Here is a 19,981-nt window from a genome sequence, read left to right on the forward strand (position 1 = left end):
TCTTCTATCTCATAGATGACACCTTTGTCCTGTCTCAGGCACCGTAGCTATACTGCTTGCTTGGGTAGGGGAGGGGGGCTGCAATTCTCAACCCTCACCACTAGATGTCACTAGAACTTACACACTGAACCTTTAAAATGCTATATAAATTAGATAAACTGGAAGGAAAGAAACTTAAACGTTATACAAGTTGTCTTACACAAGTGTAAAAGTTATGGTATAATATGAACATCTTCAAACAAGTCTTGTGCTTGTTCATCAAGGTGCACCCCGAAGAATCATGTTTCAGCTTTCACAAGGTTCTTTTGAAACAAATTTCCTGTTCCTGTTTTCTAAATTATTGTGGTTATGTTCTCGTCTGTAGTTGGATGCTTTTGGTCTGGACCAAAGAAAATAAATACATTAAGATCTGTTGTTGACTTTTAGGTCTAGTCCATTTAGAGTTCACAAAAACAAACATAAAGTGACCTGAGCAGTGGTCATCTATCTTACATCATCAGAGCTACACAGACCTTTGGAGGAGAATCAAAACAAGGTTTATTCTAGTGACTGATGTCATATTGTGCTTCACTGCACTGGAAAGCTTTATTTATCTTCTCTGGTGGTCGTGTAGTGCTTACAAAACTTACGAGGAAATACTCACGATACAGGCATTGATTCAAACTGTACTGCGTGTGAACTGCAGCTAAAAGGAAGGGAAGACAACGCATCATGTAGTAAAATATGAAGGAGGGAACTGCTTCTGCTTTCAGGAGACTTATCAGGCTAATTAGTTTTGATTTTACATTCAAACAAGACTTTCATATTCATATCACATAATCCCGTTGTCACACCAGAGACACCACCTTGACAGCCATTTTAAAGTTAATCCAGTTTACTCTGTGTAGCACCTCTGGCCCCTATGGTCAAGTTTACCACTGGGACAACCTAATTGCCACCAATGTGCATCTTCACTTGATCTGATGCTGTTGTCTTGAATCATGAATACAAAGCAGTTGTGCAAGCGCCTCTGGAGGAGAACATCTGCCGAACACCATCACTATAAATGTAACTATAAGCTTCACAATGGTACTGTTTACTGCATAACTATTGTATTGGGCTGATTCACACAAGGTACACATGTGTTTATTACATACATGTTTAGATATCTTTCTTTATATTTACACCTAGAAATCAGTCGCAGTCACAGTGTATGTTGTAGCCATTTCGTCACATTGCACAAATTCCGACAGACTGTACACTTTTCCTCTTGTTTAGATGTAATCAAGCTAAAATTGGTTTGTTATAATTACACATGGTAATCACTGGTGCTAAAGACAACTGTAAAAGATAGAGTTATCCATAAACTTATGAAGAGCATAATTGAGATGATGTACGAAGAATACTAAAGCAATACAGGGGATAATACAGATGATGCACAAAGAATACTAAAGCAACATGCACTAAGACAATACACCTACCTGTGTCTAAAGTCTTTATTTCTATGACAGGGTGCAAAGGGAGCAGAAAAAGAAGTGAAAGAATCAGACAATTAAATTGGTAAATCTTAAAAGGATACTTTTACTCCTCACTCACACGGTTGCCATTTGCCCATTCAGGCAGTTTTCTTGTCATAGGAATAACTTATCTGCATGACTTGACATTTTGCTAAAAGCCTTCTTATGAAGACTAACCATGAAGAGTAAGTGCTAACAAGGGCTCAAAATTTTGCAACAAATGCACAGCCCCCCCCCCCACCATATCTAGTTTCTGCTGAAATTTAGAAAGTCAAAGTATCCCCTTAAAGAATCAACACAGCCACTAGAGAATGTCGCAGGCAAAGACAATCCATTTGGCAGAAAGTGGAGAGGTGGGACTGTGGGTGAGAGTTACAACCCCCAGAGAGGAAAATATGCACTCCTATCTTCATAAAGCCCCATTCTGCATTACCACTGCTTTTCTCAATTTGACCATTCATATTGAAATATTGATTCTGCCACTTGTTATATTGGCCACTGAAGCCAGAATCTAAATATAGACGGTATGCTAACAGGAGTTGAAAGAGGTTCAGGGAATCCCATATAGAGTATTTGGACTCTCATATTTCAAGCATGCATCATAAATATCAAAAACTGAAACCATTTTGGTCTTTAAATATTTGGAAGAGACAAACGTCAAATTCAAAGAAAGAAAATATTTTGTGAGCAATAATGTGTTGCAAATATCATGCAAAGAAATGTGCTGTATGTTTTCAATATGAATTGCCATCTAATGTGAACAAAAATGTTGCTTAGTGAGTCTTTTATGTCAGACTAAATTTAATTTGGCAAACACAAGTCTTTTATAGCAGTGTTTTGTGTTTGTCTTCTTGTAAACAGTAAAATAGTTGCTTGGAGACACAAGCCATTTCTTAAACCACTGTTTATCCCGCAAAGGGTTGCTGAGCATGTATACTCCTTTACAGCAATACCCTGCTTCCCGTTCATACTGTGCACACACTTCCTCACATTAGAGAACTGCCTGTAGTGGCTGATCACTGCACAAGTACATTGGCAGGATCCTGACATATGGAGGTTTTTTTTTTTCCAATCCCTTCCCCACTTAGTTTTTCGATTTTTGGTCAACATCTACCCTTGTAATCTTAACACAACAAACCACTTGATGTACAACTGAGGACGAAGGTCACTACACTGTTGGCAAGGTCACTACACTGTTGGCAAATGCCAACAGTGTAGTGACCTTTTAAGGCAGTTTTCATATGTTTGTCATTTATGTGTCTCATGGAGGATGATGACCCAATGTACACTTACTCAACATTTGCCACTGCAAAATAAGCCAACTGGCCGAATCAGAGTCATTGCTGAGAGAAGCCAACTTGGCATGGGGCGTAAATCATCCCAATTACAGGCTGAAGACAGGATGTCTTTCTTAATTACGGAGATGGATAGGGGTAATATCTCAAATTTCTATGGGTAGGGGAAAGATGTTTGTAACTGAAAGTATGATCTTTTTGCCTTTTATCATGACTTTATATAGATTCCTTCATACAAAGTCAAAGGTTAATACTTAAACCTTGGAATTTGTGCTATTCAATGATGGGGCAGAGGTAAAGAGTGAACAGGCTGCACTATAAATGTCCTGTTTTCTTTTCTTTTTTTTTTTAATCAACAGACTAGGTGTAACATGCTCAAAAAAATTCCCAACAACGAGGCCTTGATCTTACCTGAGTTCCATGATACTTGTGACATTGCCAGATGGGTAGATGCGTCGGATGTAGTTAAAATCGCCGACATAAAGACTTCCATCGATGCCCCAAGCCAGAGCCACTGGTGCCAACAGTTTGTTGCCTTGGGCCTGTCCATTACAGCTGGGGCACGAGATGCTTCTGCGCCGCCCATTCCCCATGACAGTGGAGATCACAGGGGGCTGGAGAGAGATGAACTGGTTCTCTCCACTGCCTTTGTAAAGAATGCCTGGGAAACAAAATAACAGTTATTTGCAAGTGTGAAAGCATGATTGTTGCCTGCTAGCAAATACTGGACTCATTATTTATCATTTATTACCCAGGAAATTTCCGGAGATAACTGTTTTTTTTTTTTAAATACACATGAAAGGAAAATACACTTATTCAATTTAAAATAATATTTAACATTACAAATAGTAGTTCAGGAAATATGCTTACATTACATATGCCTAGAGTTAGATGAGAAAAACACAACATTAGCTTAGCTTCGCATTTAGACTGTAGGCAAGAGGAAGTAAGTAGCCTGGCTCTTTCTAAAGTTAAAATGTATGCCCACCTAATTAACATTGTCTCGCTTGTTTAATTCATACACAAACTGACACAAAAATGACAAATTGAGGTTTTAGCTAGAGTAACAATTTCTTTCCCTCTGCTTCCATTCTTTATGCTAAGCTAACTGTTAACCTAGTTCTAGCACCTTACTTAACACATATCTGGTACAGGTCTTCTCATCAAAACCATGGCAAGAAAGCAAATTAACCTATTTCCTGAAATGCTGAACTATTCCATCTAAGAAAGATATGGAATAAACAAAATCCCTGACTATTTAAATTAATTAGTAAGTAAACATTCACCCATGAATCTATGAGTTGAACTATTTTAGCTTGTGAATTCTTACATATACTGTGAAACTAACTGCTAAATAATGACCAAAATAAAATATATGTGGCTTATTTTGCTTAATATGCATGAATGTATTAACATTAATTTAAATTTAGTATTTAAATGTGTGCTGTAGCTGACAGGCATGCCATTTCACAAACTTTTATTACACAATTTAAAGTTGTTTAATTAATTATGATCTCCTAATAACTTTAACTCCATCATAATCCAACTTTCTGTCCATAGATAATTTAAACACAAATACACCTATGACTGCTTCAAAGTATTGGAGAGCCTTTGGCCATCAGTCAGTTATTGGTTATTTAAGTTTGCCCTCAGGGCATGTCGCTAATATGTTCTTCACAGAAGTTATTTCATGATTTGTTATTGTTACTGTGGTGTAGGAGATTTAAATATAGTAGTTCAATGAGTCGAGGCAGCACAAAGGCAACCAATTGACTATCAATCCTGAGAAACTGATATGCCCTAATACTTGAGCCCCTTCTATTATTATAGAACTGCTTCAGTGGGTTCCTGAAAACCTTCCACAAAGCTGTTAAAAAAATGTTCTTTTAACTTGACAGGGAGACGCTTCCCCAAGTCACTGAGTGATGGTAAACAGTGCAGTGTAGACTCCCCCTAATAACGGTGCATCCATTTTCACTGAGGACTTACCAAATTTGGTGAGTCACAACAGATTAATATTTTAACAAGAAGCAGATATAACTGGCTTTTTAGGGGAGGACTGATATAGTAGGACTTTCTTCAAAGGGGAAAAACACATCAAAGGGAAGAAGTGCATGCTGGAAGTCCTTAATTATTCACATCCAACAACTTGTTTGAATTCACACTGCCTCTATTATAATTAGTGGATCCATGACACCACTGAATGGCTACATAATGTCGTCCTACCACAGCATTATCCCTTAAGCCATCGTAACTCTGAATGTATGTGAAATCGAGCGTGCTGCCATGCTGCTTGTCCCTTCTCTGATTAGTTCCTTTCATTGATTTAATTGATTGAAGGGCAAATTCAAATGAAGGCACGGTCCGGCGAGGCTCCTGACAGGACGAGCTGACCAATCCGTCTTTTGTATCCGAGAGCATTATACATGAGCCTCTAACAAAGACAAATAGATCTGGGGACGGCTTTTCGCGTGAAGCCATCAAATGCTCGACCTTGGGACTTTAATTGAACTGTGATCCATGTGTCTGCTCACTGAATGAAACACAGTGTAATGAAAACTTTCACTGTGCTGAAAGGTTGACATAGCACCCAGAATCATAGCTACAAATAACAAATAAGCTTTGTAATCTAGAATTTTAATGTCTTTTTGTGTAATAGCTCCTTAACATTCTCTAGATAGACAAAGACGTTTCTAATATCCAGGAGCCTAATGCAGTGTGTAGGACATGGATCAGTTGCAGCAGTACAGCAGATTGGCTGACGTTCAGCTTAGAAAACCCCTCCAAAACATTTAATGGTGAGGTCATTTTGGCAAGCCGCCGCGGTCCTCTCTATTTACACTTCCATCACAGTTTACTGTACACACAAGTCTTACCGTAGGCTATTAGACAGCATAATGGAATAGATTAAATACACTAATCAATCACCAACTACCCCCTACAATCACTCCATGCTATACTCTTTAATTTTCTCACACATACACAACTTCTACTGCTCTTATGTGATTCAACTATGAGTAGATTAAGGTTCAGTTTTCTTCCCTCAAGGACACTTGGTCATGTCACATTACTGCTGATGAATGTTGCAAAGATCAAACTTGTGACGTCTCAGCTGGAGTGCTCCACTGATGGGAATTTGGCTTCGGTACCCCAGGCTGAAGAGGGGAGACTCTTACAGTGTCCAGACTAAAATGGCTTTGGAGTCATTCACTTTACTTTTATTTCACTCTGTTCTGATTTTGCAGAGCGCAGAGCTTCAGTGAAATCTCTAGAACTGCGAACAAAATAAGACAGCTACTGTTGTTCTGTGAGACACGCAGAAATATAATTTATAAGTATAAGTTCTGTTTTTCTACACAGACTCAAACAAACTAGTGCTTCTCAACAGACTTTGCAGAGGAGTCAAAGTATAAGTATGGCAGCTGAATGGATCAACCATTAGGGATGTGTCTGCTCATTGATTAGTAAATGCATGTGTGGAGGCGTGTTTGAGTTTTGAGAAGCTCTCTTGCTCCAAGATCACTCCAGTGCTGCTTCATCCAGCAAGCGCACAGCCCATAATGTAATCTATCTGCACAACACTCAGAGACAGACTCTAACATGGAATTTGCCAAATGAGAGTGGAAAGATATTGAAAACAATCCAAAATATAAATGTGTATATAAAAATAAATGATTGTCGTGGATCAAACATTTAGGCCATTTTCTATCATAGAAAATAAAATGGAAAAAAAGAAACCCTGACATTACAGTCATTACAAAACTATTTGATCAAGAAGAGTAAATTGCTCTTCTCCTCCTTTATATAGAACTGATCATTAATCACTACACTGTCCCAGACTACAAAGCCACTTCTGACTACCTGCATTCACTCACCGATGTCTTTTTTCAATTGATTCCTTTATTAGAATCATTACAGAAGGTACTAATATATTTGATTAAAGGAAAATTTAAGTCATGTACTGGGAAAGAATGCTTTAATGCCAACATCACAGCTTCCAAGATGATTAATGGTATAAATGCAAGGCCGAGCCTCCATACCTGATAAAAAACTGGAGCGCCCTAAGCAATGTCACCTTGGTGACACATATAGAGTGCACAGATTGGTAGGGGAGGAACCGGAGTGTGTCTTAATTGCACCCTGTCCTTCTTTGTTCTCCTTTGCACTGTGTCACTGTTCTCTAAGAAACCACCCAGGCCCCCCTGATCCACCATGATAGAGGCTAAAAGTGGGCAGGAAACCTCTCAGTGCTTCAAATGCATGTGCCTGAGCTATACAGTAGGTACACTCTAGATACTGACTTGCTGAACTCTGGTTATGTCCAATAAGAATCAGCTATGTTACCCTAGATAGAGACAAGCTGCAGATTGAGGGGAAAACGTACCCACTTGTGACGAAGAAAGGAGGGGCAGGGGGACATGACTAAAGTACAGACACCAGCAATTTGCCTTATCTAGTTTGACAGGCTCTGGAGTGGAAGCAGAGAGAGGGAGGCAGCTTTTGCCCGGGTCTTTTGCCGCAAACGAGAGAAAAAGTCCTCAGATGTTCAAAGTGGTGCAAAAATGATGCAGGAATCATAACAAAGAGCAATAGCAAATGTCTGGAGCTAAACCGCTGTGCAGCTGCAGAGGACCACCGCTAACATGTTGGGTGAGGACATTAGTCAAGGTTTACAGAATTAAATAATCAATACTGGAGCAGCAATGAAGGCAAACACTGATATTTGGATTCATCTTTGAGCTGACCGAGGATATCGAACGGCATTCCTTGCCCAAAAACCCACGTGGGCCATAAATCTCAAATGTCAAAACGTGGCTGGATGCAAGAATGAATAATTCCATTTGGACTTGAGAAAATACAAGGGGATAAAACTAGGTGCCTACTCACAACCTGAATGGTGAAAAAGTAAATGTGTGAGGGAAAAGACAGATAGGATTACAGATAGGGTTATGATACTTTGATGTGAACACAGTATAAACTAGCATACCAAAGTCGCTAACAAAAACATTTCACAGTCTTAAAAGAGCTCACTGTCTTTGGGTTGAGCTAATAGGATTGTGGCATGAAACCACTTTGGCAAATTGATTAAGCTCCTGTCAGACAGGGGTAAATGAGACAGAACACCACAAGTTTTAAATTTTGTCAGACTGTATGCAATTTGTTTTTGGGGTGTTGCTATAATAGGAAAAGTGAAAAGTGTGATAAAGCCTTGGGGAGGCTGCTGCACTTACTGCATGAGAAAAACTCAACACCATCTGGTTGTTGTTTTATTTCTGTCATTACTGTTTCTGCGTACACGTACAACCTTGCAAATAATGATTTTTCACACACAGTAACATGTAATTTTCTGATAAATCCACAGTGCAGACTAATAAAGGATGCAGCAACACATTAGCATATTACTGTGCTGCATTTATCTGTTGATCATAAACACACCTAACAACAACAACTCCAACTGTCATGCTGCCACAGTGATGGCTTTGGAGATGGGTGTGCTAATGCTATACTTTGAGACAGGTGGTATGAAAGGCAACGCAACAGCAGCAGTCAAGCTAGAGGCATATTTCAGTGTTCTTTTGCACACTTCACAAACTTCACGCTCTGGATGGCTTGACAGATTGGGTACGACAATGGGCCCCTGTGTCTGTTCTTTTAATGTTTAACAAAGAAGCAGGACAAAGTAGCATCAAGGTTTGAACAAAGAAAAGGAAGACTCAGTTTCTGAAACTGGTTCTATGTTTTCCACAACCGCATCCGACAAAAGACAATGTGCAATCTCTGAGATGTGAGAACCCTGCGAACCCAGAGTATTGTGGGATGAAAAGTGTTGCTCCTACCAAATGTAGGTGTGCATGTAAGATGCTATAAAAGACTATATTCATGAAGTAGGCAGGATGGACTTCTAGTTACACAAACATTCCTTTTTTGGAAACCTCCTTTTGTTGCCGAAATATCTGTTAACGAAAATAACCTCTGAGGTTTTCTGAGAGCTCGATGGAGCAGGCCGAAGAGACAGAGGCTAAAGCCAGATTTATACTTTTGTGTCAGGCAGTTGCAGAGGATATATAAGGAGGCTCCGTGGCTCCACCAGAGCTCATGTAAACCTTCTCATAAAAGTAACTACACATCTGGGCTGTGGAGATACCATAGAGACCACAAGAATTATGATTGGTCAGTTTGGGCTTGAGTTTTCTCCACTGCAATTCCACTACAGACTTAGATAATACATGGAACAATTCAAATTCAATATCAGCACCATGAATAAATATAAATACCCTCTCACAATTAGTGGCACAAACACTTTAATGGTGTTAAATCAGTGAACCACATTAACCTCTTCAACATCACAGGACCTAGTGCTGATTCCTTATGAGCTATTTATTCACACACCGAGGTGATGATTACATACCATCTTATAACGATAGATTGTGTCATTTAGGAACTAAGCCTTTGCAGAATTTTGAGCAACAGGCATTACAGTTGAAAACAATAAATGAAATTTCTTTTTAAAGTAATTTATCCATCTATTTCACAAAATCCAAATGCATTAGTGACATACTCATTACTGGCAACTTCATAGTGATGGTAGATGCTGATAACCAACCTGATAAAAAAAAACCCTGTTGCCTGATAAAAAAAAACGTCACATTAAGCTATATTTGTGCATTGTTGCTACTTTTTGAGGAATTTACTTTATTTCAGCTTTATTTCTGCATGGCAAAAGGGATTGAATCACTCATAGTTTGTACTGTTAGGTGAACAGAGAGTGAGTGTACTGTAGGTGTACAATACAACTCTGAAGAGTGGAAGTTAGTGAAAAGCATACTAGGTAATTCTAGATGTTATTGTCAGTATGAGATTTTAAACCATAAGAAGAGAAGTTGATAAACTTACTTTCTTGCTTTAGCTTTACATGCTAATGAAACATTATGTTTAAAAATTTATCTTCCTCACAGTGATGACATTTGGTTTAACGTTTCTTCAGCACAACGACCTACATATTATTAACCTGATGGATTAAAATATGTTAATAAGAAATTATTTCAGGACAGTTAGTATGCATGCAAACAAACCTGGCTGAATCTGTTCTGTGACTGTCTAGAAACTAAACTGAGAATAGATTGAGAACGATTGGTCCATATCTACAAATTAAAATCAGCTGTAGCATTTTCGCTGCTTTATACTTTTTCACTCCCTGAATAACGGAAATAAAGTTGAATCAGAAGATGAAATCAATCATAACCATGCTAGGCTCGCTGTAGGGAACATTAAAGAAAGTCCCCAGACTCTGTGGCTCAAAGACACAAGAATCTGGCTTGAAAATCATTACAGGTATAATTACCAGTTTCTCTGGTGCATTTCTTGTTTACACAAGCTCTAACATATTCTGTTAGTTGCCAGTGAAACAGAAGAAATCCTATATTTATTTCTGTATGCCATTTCAAAGTCTGATTTGCTGAAATCCACACTATCCATCTATCTATTCATCCATCCATCCATCCACCCACCCACCCACCTATGTATCTGACTTTCAAATGCAGTAAATTCAATAACAAAAAACACTGCATTAAAAATTAGCAAAGACTAACTCTAAATGCCAACTAAAACAAAATCAACACACCAACACCACCAAAACAACAAAAACCTAAATATCCAGTCACAAACTCTAATATGACAGTGTGAGACTAGGGACTCTGCTGAAGGCCATGACTGTAACCTTGACTATTTTCAAGATGAAAGGGGCACAAATTGTGTTGGACAACTGGAACAACGATTGTGAGCTGGAGTGGGTTTAATGTCAAAACAGTGGCCTGGCAAACTGACAATGCACACTACCCTGAGGCCAATTGCTTATGATTGCAACATATTACTGCCTGCCCAGTTGAAGCTTAGCACTGAATTCACCAGATTATAGAGAGTGACCCTCCTGGTACTGTAACCCAGCAATGACTCAGTCCTGTGTATTTGATAGTTTCATTATGCACGTTTCACTTTCTCATGTCTCTGCACCAGCACGACAAAGACAAACCCATGTCCATTTATTGTACTTGGCGATTAAAGCGATTCTGATTGATGAGAGAGCAAGAAATTAATTTAGTTTATTGCATTATTGCGAGAATTAAACATGACGCATGTTCATCAAAAGTGCAAGCCTTCATGAGCAGCAAAAGGCCATCTTCTTCCTAAAATAGCTGAGTAGTGTGGAATCGTATCAAGCCCCGCACCCTGGTGACTTAGTCACTGATTTATTCTGTCATTACTGTGAATGATCGGCCCTTCAAAACTCTCCTCTATTATCTGCAGATGGGATGCCGAACCATATTTCATTTTCATTCAAGTATTTATTGCAGTGATTCAGGGTAAAGACCACCTGGCTGTAACCCTAAGAGGCCACCTATCTCTGCCCCACATGCCCACACAAACACAAACTATATACAGTATATGAACATTTCTTACCGTTTTGAATGTCCAATATGTGGTGTTTATCCAACATCCACCCACCCATGTTGGATGCATCCAGTTCATAGCCTTGTAACACTGCTGTCCTCTTCTCCCAGAGCACCACATCAAGGCAGGACTCGTATTCATATCCCACTGACACTGAAAGTAATGATGGCAGATGCCTACGGTGAACAAGGCTGCAACATCCTTACCTGACACTTACGGCAGCAATGAGGCTTGTAGACTATATAACAGTCATACGTAGTGGCTGTTTTCTGTATTTGCTGGTTGTGTTTTCTCTTTGACTATGTTATTTTCTCCAGCTGGGATGATTTTAGAGGACCCGTGGGGTTTCTGTGTCTCACCTGCACAGTTTTTTATTTTATGTGCTCTCTTCTCGTTTTATCTTGTGTAAATGCAAATAAAGCATGATGCGAAATAGCGCGTAAAGTGGCATGAATTATTTAAACAATAAAGGCTCAGATGGAGCACATTTTAGTAAATATCATAAACGCTGTGATGTCGCAGCCATAAGCCATGAGTGAATCCTGTTGATTGTCAGTGCTGTGAGTTTTTTTCTCTGTAATATATCAACTGGAGTGCTTTTGTCTTCTTAACAAATCCCCTTTTTTCTGCAAAACAAGTGTTACTGTGTGTAGTTCTGTAAAAACAAGCCAATATGAACATACATTAAGTCCACCCTAATTTATTGTGAATATTGACTCCATTCTGGATTTTTTTTTTTTTTTTCAAGCCACTGCCTCATAGGCAATATTTTAGTCAGTGCATTGCTGTTGAAATATCATACATGCAAAACAAAGAAGTCAGCAAAAGAGCAGTGGCCTTCAAAAATGCAGCACTGGGGGATTTCAGAATTTCACACCACCTACTAAATCTTTATTGCATATGGTAACAAAAGCAGTCCCCAGCTAAATAATCCTCAATTTAAAAATAATAAAATCAATCTTCAAAAGTTCAACCAAGGTTCACTGCCTGGAGGTAGCGTGAGTTTCTGAACCTACGCTTATATAACATCTTCAGTCAGCAGCTTCACAGCAGGTACTCACCCACAGCCTCTGCCAGGCCAAAGACCTTCTGATTGTAGGCGTCTGTTTTATCCCAGATGAAGGTGTATGAGAGGTCGGGGAAGGCAGGGAAAGACTTCTGGAACTGACGGCCCATGACGGCCACCATCAGGTGGACTTTCATCAGGCCGAAGGGGAGATGGTCCTGGGTCAGGAGCACCTTGAGGATGGGCTTGTAGCCAGCTGCCCTGGAGCTCAGGTAGACCAGGTTGAGGTCACTGCCTGGTATGGCCACTTGCTCATGAAGAACCTATGATTTTAATTAGCAGTCAGACTGGTGCCAAATACACAGTGTGGAGTATGGATTTAAGTAACTGGAGCCACAGGAGTTTGCTGGTATTTAATGTAGAAGCTGACTCAAATTACAGTATATAACATATAATATCTCTGTCATCTGTGTGTCTAACTGTGCCATTTATAATACTGAACTTCTATTGGGGTTCACTGTTATCTTTCAGTTTGGAGCAATTCAGTCACGTAAGAGAAATGTTTGGTTCCAGGGTTATACTGACATAAATGCTAATCATGTTAAATTCGATGCAGTGCAGTCAAACATTATCAATTTGTGTTGAACAGCGAACTCCACAGACAACTAATAAATTCTTCATTATCTGAGTGTGTGAGAAAAAAAGACTTTTACTTGACTAATTATTGACAAGTCATACTTTTTATTGTAGTAGTAGTAGTAGCAGTAGAGTCCCAGTTCTTAAAAATGTTTCACCTCAGACCGCCACTGTACTCATGCGGAGGCATGTCCAAATACAGATTTTATTTTCCCCCTCAAATGTAACATAGATCAATTTTTCCCCCCTAATGACTTTTAATAGCAAAAGCTGCAGAGTCACATTTTGCATTTAGGGATTTTCAACTCCGATTTGAGCCAAATGGATACAAACCAAATCCTGAGGCATGTAACCTCCATTAATGTGCCCTCTGAATTTATCAGTATTATTGGCAGACAATTTATGGCTTAGTATTTGGGGAGACGCCTCAATTCAATCAAGGCTCAAAGGCAAACTGAGAGGCAAATCTGCCCGTTTAAAATAAGCAAGAGAAGCCATGGTAAAAAGATGATAACAGCATTATCATTACTCTGTGTTTTCAACACTGCTGCTTGTAATGTTGGGATCAAACATGGGTCAAATTATTAAAAGTCATTCAAAACATTCAGATATAAACAGAAATTTGGAACTGATTACAAAAGCCCTGTAACGTGATCTCCTTAGGTCACCTCTATGACTGCAGTCTCACCTGGGTCTCGGGGATGATGGGACTGTCTTCTGGGGAGGTCTTGTACAGAGTGGACAGGGGTGTAGCGAGGATGAGGGGGTTGGGCCTGATCAAGCCAGTAAGGTAGCAGCTGGGGATGTTGTTCTCTTCCCGCTTCATCACCACTGTGTCCATCAAATGGAAAACGTTCCAGGGTAGCCACACCGTACGGTACAGCACGGGGAACGGGGCGCGTTCATAACTCAGCGTCAAAGAAGCACCGCCGTTGGCCAAGAGGTCAAATCTATACACAATATCACAAAACCAAAAACCATCACTCATCGGATCAAATGTTTTATTAACAATAAATAGACTGTATTTTATAATGTTTTTTACTATTTGGATTTCATTTTCATAGTTTTGGACATATTTTCTATTGATTATGATGTCAAGTAATTGCTGAGATCACAGTTTTATCACAGTGATGTTTTATCACAAATCACTACAATGGATTTGTGATAAAACAAACTGAGACACTTAGGTTTGTTTGTTATTTCTCACATGGACTTTTTAGTTTCTTATAGTTATTCATCCAGAAAAACACATAAATAATTTTACTAAAAAGAGTAACACCATACAATGAGCAATAAACATGAAATAGACTCAGGTGTTTCTGGCTCTGGAGCTGTGGAGTCTGGATCTGTGGTTGCGAGTCACCTGCTGCCCCCATGTTCCTGCTCGACACCCTCTGCTACAATTATTGTTACTAGTCCCATTGTTATTATAGTCATTAACATTACGATTATTAACATTACACACTACTGTAAATACCTGTGCCATTTTTCATTCAGGCTATAGTAACATTACCTTTACTGTCTGTACCTCTGTGTGTATATTGTGTAGGCTGCTTCCCTCCCCTCTCTCTCTCTCCTTCCATCCCTCTCTCTCTTTCTCTCTGTTCTTCTCTTGCCCTCTCGCCCTCTCTCTCTCTCCCTCTCTTTCTCTCTCTCTTACCCCCAACTGGTGGAGGCAGATGACCACCCACCCTGAGCCACGGTTCTGCTCGAGGTTTCTGTCTCTTAAAAGGAAGTTTTTCCTTGCCTCTGTCGCCTAGTGCTTGCTCTTGGTGGGAACTGTTGGGTTTCTGTAAATAACATCAGAGTATGGTCTAGACCTGCTCTTTTATGAAAAGTGCTGTGAGATAAGTGTTGTTGTGATTTAGTGCTATATAAATAAAATTGAACTGAATTGAATTGAAGAAGTCTTTTCTCTTCAGGGAGACTAGTCATCTGCCTGCTTCTATAGCTAATAATAGTGAACCCAAGTGGAGTGGAGCACAGAGAAATCTATGACTTTTGGTTCAATTCTGCTTTACACAAGGCTCTACACTGAAGTTGTTTTTCCTCAGACAAATATGTTCATAGTTTAGGTTTGTACCAAACATCAAGAGGCAATTTTTCCTTGTACAGCACTGACACTTTGCACTGAGCATTATGAATATTACACTGTAATCTGTTTTGAAGAAAAAAACGATTGATGATTTCACCTCACTAATCCAAGGTTTTCCATGCAAAATGTCCCAATTAAAGATCTCTTGAAGATTTCTAGTGAGCTGCTGTTCAGGCACAAGTCAGTGTGAATAGTCCGTGCGTGAAGTATAAATTATCTGCACTTGTTAACATTGTATGATGATAAATGCCAGTTTAGGGGTATTACCTAATAATACCTAATTTCATTGTCCTACTTGCGCTAATGCAAATGTATGTTGACCCATGTGAGTTCATTTTTCCAGAACCAATGCTCCCTAAACTATGTTAGCACTATGCTGTGCTATTGTCGCATTGAATGAAGACGTGCAATGTAATTTAGCGCACCAAAGCGTCGGCTCGTTCCATTATCCAACATGTACAATGAAAATTTAACAAGAAAGTCTAAAACCATAAACAGAGACCGCTCGCCTTCAAAATAAAATGTCAGATTTTTTTTTTTAAGGATAACTAAACTGACTAAATAAACAGCTTAGCCTAAATATTGAACAAAATTCACCATTGTCATTATTAGTTATTATTATTATTATTAGGCTATACCATATTATTAATTAATAATATTAAATTGTCAATTGGCTCGAACAATGGAATTAGGCTATAAAGAGTGCTGTGATTCATGCCAATGTAATCATTCATTTGCCGATAGACTATTCATCGATGTATTTATTTGATTAAGGCTACTTAATCTGTTACTTTGGGTGAACGTTAAAGGCTATAAAATAGCATTACGACTTGTGATGAGTCTGACTGGTAAAAAGAGATACTAGCTGGAGCTGGAGTCTATGTACACTATGTAGGCCTATAGTCTAAAGTAACACCCAAAGTAACAGATTAAGTAGCCTTCATCAATTAAATAAATTGATAAGTCATTAACATTTACATTATAATTCCAGTAGGCGATAATTTAATAAAAAATAATGTATGGTTAAGTGGCAAGAATACGACAATTATGAATTTTGTTCAATGTTAAGGTTAAGATATTTGTTTATTAAGTTAAGCTATCCTTAAACTGAATTTTAAAAACGCAGACATATTATTTTTGAAGGTGAGTGGTCTCTGTTTCCGGTTTTAGACTTTTTTGTTAAATTTTCATTGTACGTAAGTTGGATAATGGAGCCAGCCGACGCTTTGGTACGCTAAATTACATTGCACGTCTTCAATCAATGCCATAATAACTAACATAGTTTAGACAGCATTGGCTGTGGAAAAATTAACTCATATGGGTCAACATACATTTACATTAGCGCAAGTAGGAGAATGAAATTAGGTAAACTGGCATTTTTCATCACACAATGTTAACAACTGCAGACGAATTATACTTGCCTGATGATGCCTTTTCAATGGAAGAGAAAACTTTGGAAGTGTATTCCCTTTGTACAACCTCCATATATTATCATCATATTATTATGATTCACTGAATCTAATTCATAACTTTTGTTTAACTAGGCTTGGTGTAAGACACTTTATGGTAGAATTTGGTTTGGAGTCTTGAGTCTTGGGAGTTTTCTTCTGGTGAACTGGTTTTAATTAGTACGACATTACTCAGGGAAAAGTTACTGATTTGGAAATGAAGGGCGAGTCTTTGAAGTGCTGCTCTATATATTCGGCGAGCTCCACTACCCAGGGGGTAAAGCATCTGTGTGGTGATATTGCATGCATTCACATGCACAAAGGCGCACACACTCGCAGATTCGAATGCTTATGCACAGCTCTCATGCATGCACCCACACCCAGAATGACACACACACTCACACAGACACACAACGTCAACAGCCAAGCTGTGCAGCTGACCTAAAACAGCTTCCTTCTCAAGCTCTCTCCACTTTGGGCAGTGGGGAGCTCACAGCTGCAAGAGGCCAGGCTTTGATGCTGCCCCCCCCTTCTTAACACACTGAGCGGATCTGTTGGCTAACCAAGTGTGATTATCCCCAACCATTTATCACGCTCCTTGTCAGAAGAGTTACAGGGCGGAATATCTGAAGAAATCAGCTAATCCTCAGCTATCTGGGGACCCAAGGATTGTGCTTCATAACAACAGCTGTACAATTCTGCCACTCATAAGCCTTTTATTCCACACTGGCAACACATCAAGACAGTCTGTATCTGCTGAATTTGAATGAAGGCCTGGTTCACTATCTCCGATGGCTATCTGCAAAATATAGCTCCTACCTGAGGTGAACCCTTCCTGTAAAATAAATGACATACGTTTGTCTTGTATGTGTTTGCATTCCCATTATTAAGGACCCGTCTGCAGTAACAGCAGGAGAAGGTCATACAGTAATCCTATGTTTTACTACACCGCGGGCAGATTGATTCTACCCTTGCTGATTCAATGCATTTTAAACAGCCTGGTTCAAGATGGCCTCCACCACTGTGACATTTGCATGAGGAATTGTTCTAGGGCACAATGTGCAGCCGTTTCAATTTGTTTTGAGCGCTTTTTGGATAACTGCCAGGACGACTCTCCCACTGTTGGACATCTTTTTCTGCATTTTTTCCATACTGGTCTGGGGACAGCAGTACATGCCACAAATAAATCGTTTCAAAGGCAAAGGTTGAACCTTAAGGCTGAGCTAACTATGAGTGCTCATGTTTATTTGGACATGTAAATCAGTGTGGATAAATGCAGATGGATTGCTGTGTGTCCCAGCAGCTTTTAATGTATGTGTCCACAGAGAAACTCCCTTACATGCCATCTTGCCGCGTGATGGTGTAGCCGTACTCTGGGTAATGTAGAAAAGACACGTTGACTCCGATCAGCGGCGTCCCATCTCCCGTGAGGACCTGACCCCGGATGACTGACGCCAGGCTGTGTGGGCACACAAACACAGAAAGGGCTGAGTAAACAAACAATGCCAGCCGGCATCAACACGCGGCCACGGCATCTACGCTGCTAACAACTGTCATCCCTTTGCCAGCGGCACCAGCAGGGAGGTATGATTTACTGACCGTTAGGAACACACACACATCAGTGGTTGTTATTCATGAAAATGCCAGCTTACAGAGCACCTCGCCCTCCCTATTTACTGCTTTTAAAAACCCATAATTCAGTGGGATTTGGTTTTACAAACATCAAGGACTGGTAAGATTTTGCAGCATCTTGCACATGTATTTACAGCATTTATATTACACAAAGACACATAAATGGATGCAATTTGTTTCTCACATTTAAGCCCTATTGTCATTAAAAGTATTATTAATTAGAGACAAAATGCGACATACAAAACAGAAGGCATCAAAGCTAAGAGTGGAAAACACACAGCACTTTATCTAGCCAACACGAGTCACATTTAAATTATCTACTAAGTAGTGAACTGTGTGTACAATATATTCATCAGTATGCATATCAAATGAGATTTATGGGTGGGAGATTCAGTGTTGTTATCACGCTGACCTCGCTGAATTAAGAATTTCCCCTAAATTGTATTTTCAAGAGGACATGATCTAAGCGTGATTATTCTTACTAACAAAAAAGTGCCTGTTGTCAATGTCATACCAGAGTCTTATGCTCACTAGTGTGATAAATGTCTGTGGTAATACTTGTGATGAAAGATAATATATCAACATTGTGTTAGAAGCTCTTCAACTCGGTTACAGATATCCTCTTGATGTGAGAAGGCTGACACGTCAAGAGCCACTTATAGGAATACAAAACAACACAATGCAATGCTGGAGGCAAACTGTCACAGAAGGAAAAAAATTAAAAGGGGTTTGAAAAAGATATGCAATGGTATAATACAAAAGAATCACCACAGCAGTTTAGAAAGGTGAAGTCATAAATAGTGTAGATGTGAAAAGAAAACTCAATTTGAATACAAAATAAAAATACAAAATGTTCAGCAGCGAAAAGTCAAAATGTGCAGGTTTTTGTTGGTTTGAAGTCTAAGGAGGAAAAACATGCTCCCATTAAAAAAAAATGAGAGAGAGGTTTTCAGAACAAACATCTTATTATCCACCAAAATTATTACGTACATTCACACCTGGTGTCTGCCTTATATAACCCACCTCCTACTGCTGGCCAAAGAGCAGTGCCACTGGAGCAGGTGGGGGGTTAAATGCTTCACTTAAGGCCACCTCTATGGTAGTTAGTGTAGCATGGGAGAGCATTACGCATTCACTTTGCTCACCCAGATTTTCCCTGCTGGCAAATGCATTTGCCTCTGGTCAAAAGGCTCTCCACCTCCAGCATCCATTCCCCTGCTTTCCTCTTAAAATCTGTATTTTCTTTGGCATTTTTTGCTTCATAAATCACAGACACGGAAGGTTCATACATGATTAAAGCCTCCGATAACCTCTGCGATTATTCAATGTGACTGCAGGGCCTTCAGGTAAAACTTGCCTAGCACTGTTTCTCGTTCGTATATTCTTAAGTGTGAAGTAATTTGTTAAATCAGTCCTTTGTTTGAAGCTAAGAAGGGGAGACAATACGATATTTCTCCATCAACATTTAATCATTCCCTACTTCTCAACCATAGAGCAGAATTTTAAAAGTGTTCCCTCTGCATTTATCATTGGTGGGCAAAAGATGTCTCATTTTGCCACTTTATCTCTGGGTCATTACGTATATGAGTCAGGGATGATCAACAGCTTAGGCCTGTCTTATTTTCCTCCCGCTCCATGCCTGGCACAACCGTCTCCAATCCTTTATTTACCGGCTCGGGGAACAAGGCCACTTAAGAGCCCCGGCGAAGGTTCACTCTCTCTTCCCTGTGTCTCTATTAATCTTTTGAGAGGCAGACAGGATGCCGCGAGAGCTGCACCCCCAAACAAACGCCAAGTCACACCACCTGCTGAAACCCCAGAAATGAATCATATAATTTGTGCATTCTTATCTGTCATTGTCTCACACTGGCTGTAGAGAAACACTATCTGAAAACCCAATGGGAGACTTGTGTGGGATATGTGAT

The 19,981-nt window shown here is 39.4% G+C and overlaps 1 protein-coding gene across 7 annotated transcripts in view; it reads right to left on the reverse strand.

Annotated features, from left to right (window-relative positions):
* si:dkey-237h12.3 (teneurin-3) overlaps nucleotides 1-19,981 on the reverse strand; it is a 146,579-nt gene that overhangs the window by 23,278 nt on the left and 103,320 nt on the right. For 5 of the 7 annotated variants that reach the window (XM_038699715.1, XM_038699719.1, XM_038699714.1 and 2 more), the window contains 6 exons: nucleotides 17,764-17,883; nucleotides 13,570-13,831; nucleotides 12,301-12,568; nucleotides 11,249-11,392; nucleotides 3,203-3,452; nucleotides 1,461-1,481 (listed from right to left, as the gene is read on the reverse strand). In XM_038699715.1, coding sequence (XP_038555643.1) covers nucleotides 1,461-1,481; nucleotides 3,203-3,452; nucleotides 11,249-11,392; nucleotides 12,301-12,568; nucleotides 13,570-13,831; nucleotides 17,764-17,883 — 1,065 coding nt within the window. The remainder of the gene's footprint in view (nucleotides 1-1,460; nucleotides 1,482-3,202; nucleotides 3,453-11,248; nucleotides 11,393-12,300; nucleotides 12,569-13,569; nucleotides 13,832-17,763; nucleotides 17,884-19,981) is intronic. The other 2 variants (XM_038699716.1, XM_038699718.1) reach the window with 1 other exon arrangement.

The sequence above is a fragment of the Micropterus salmoides genome, unplaced genomic scaffold (assembly GCF_014851395.1).
Source record: "Micropterus salmoides isolate LMB-PRFRI ecotype aquatic unplaced genomic scaffold, ASM1485139v1 Ms_hic_scaffold_5, whole genome shotgun sequence".
Classification (NCBI taxonomy): Eukaryota; Metazoa; Chordata; class Actinopteri; order Centrarchiformes; family Centrarchidae; genus Micropterus; species Micropterus salmoides.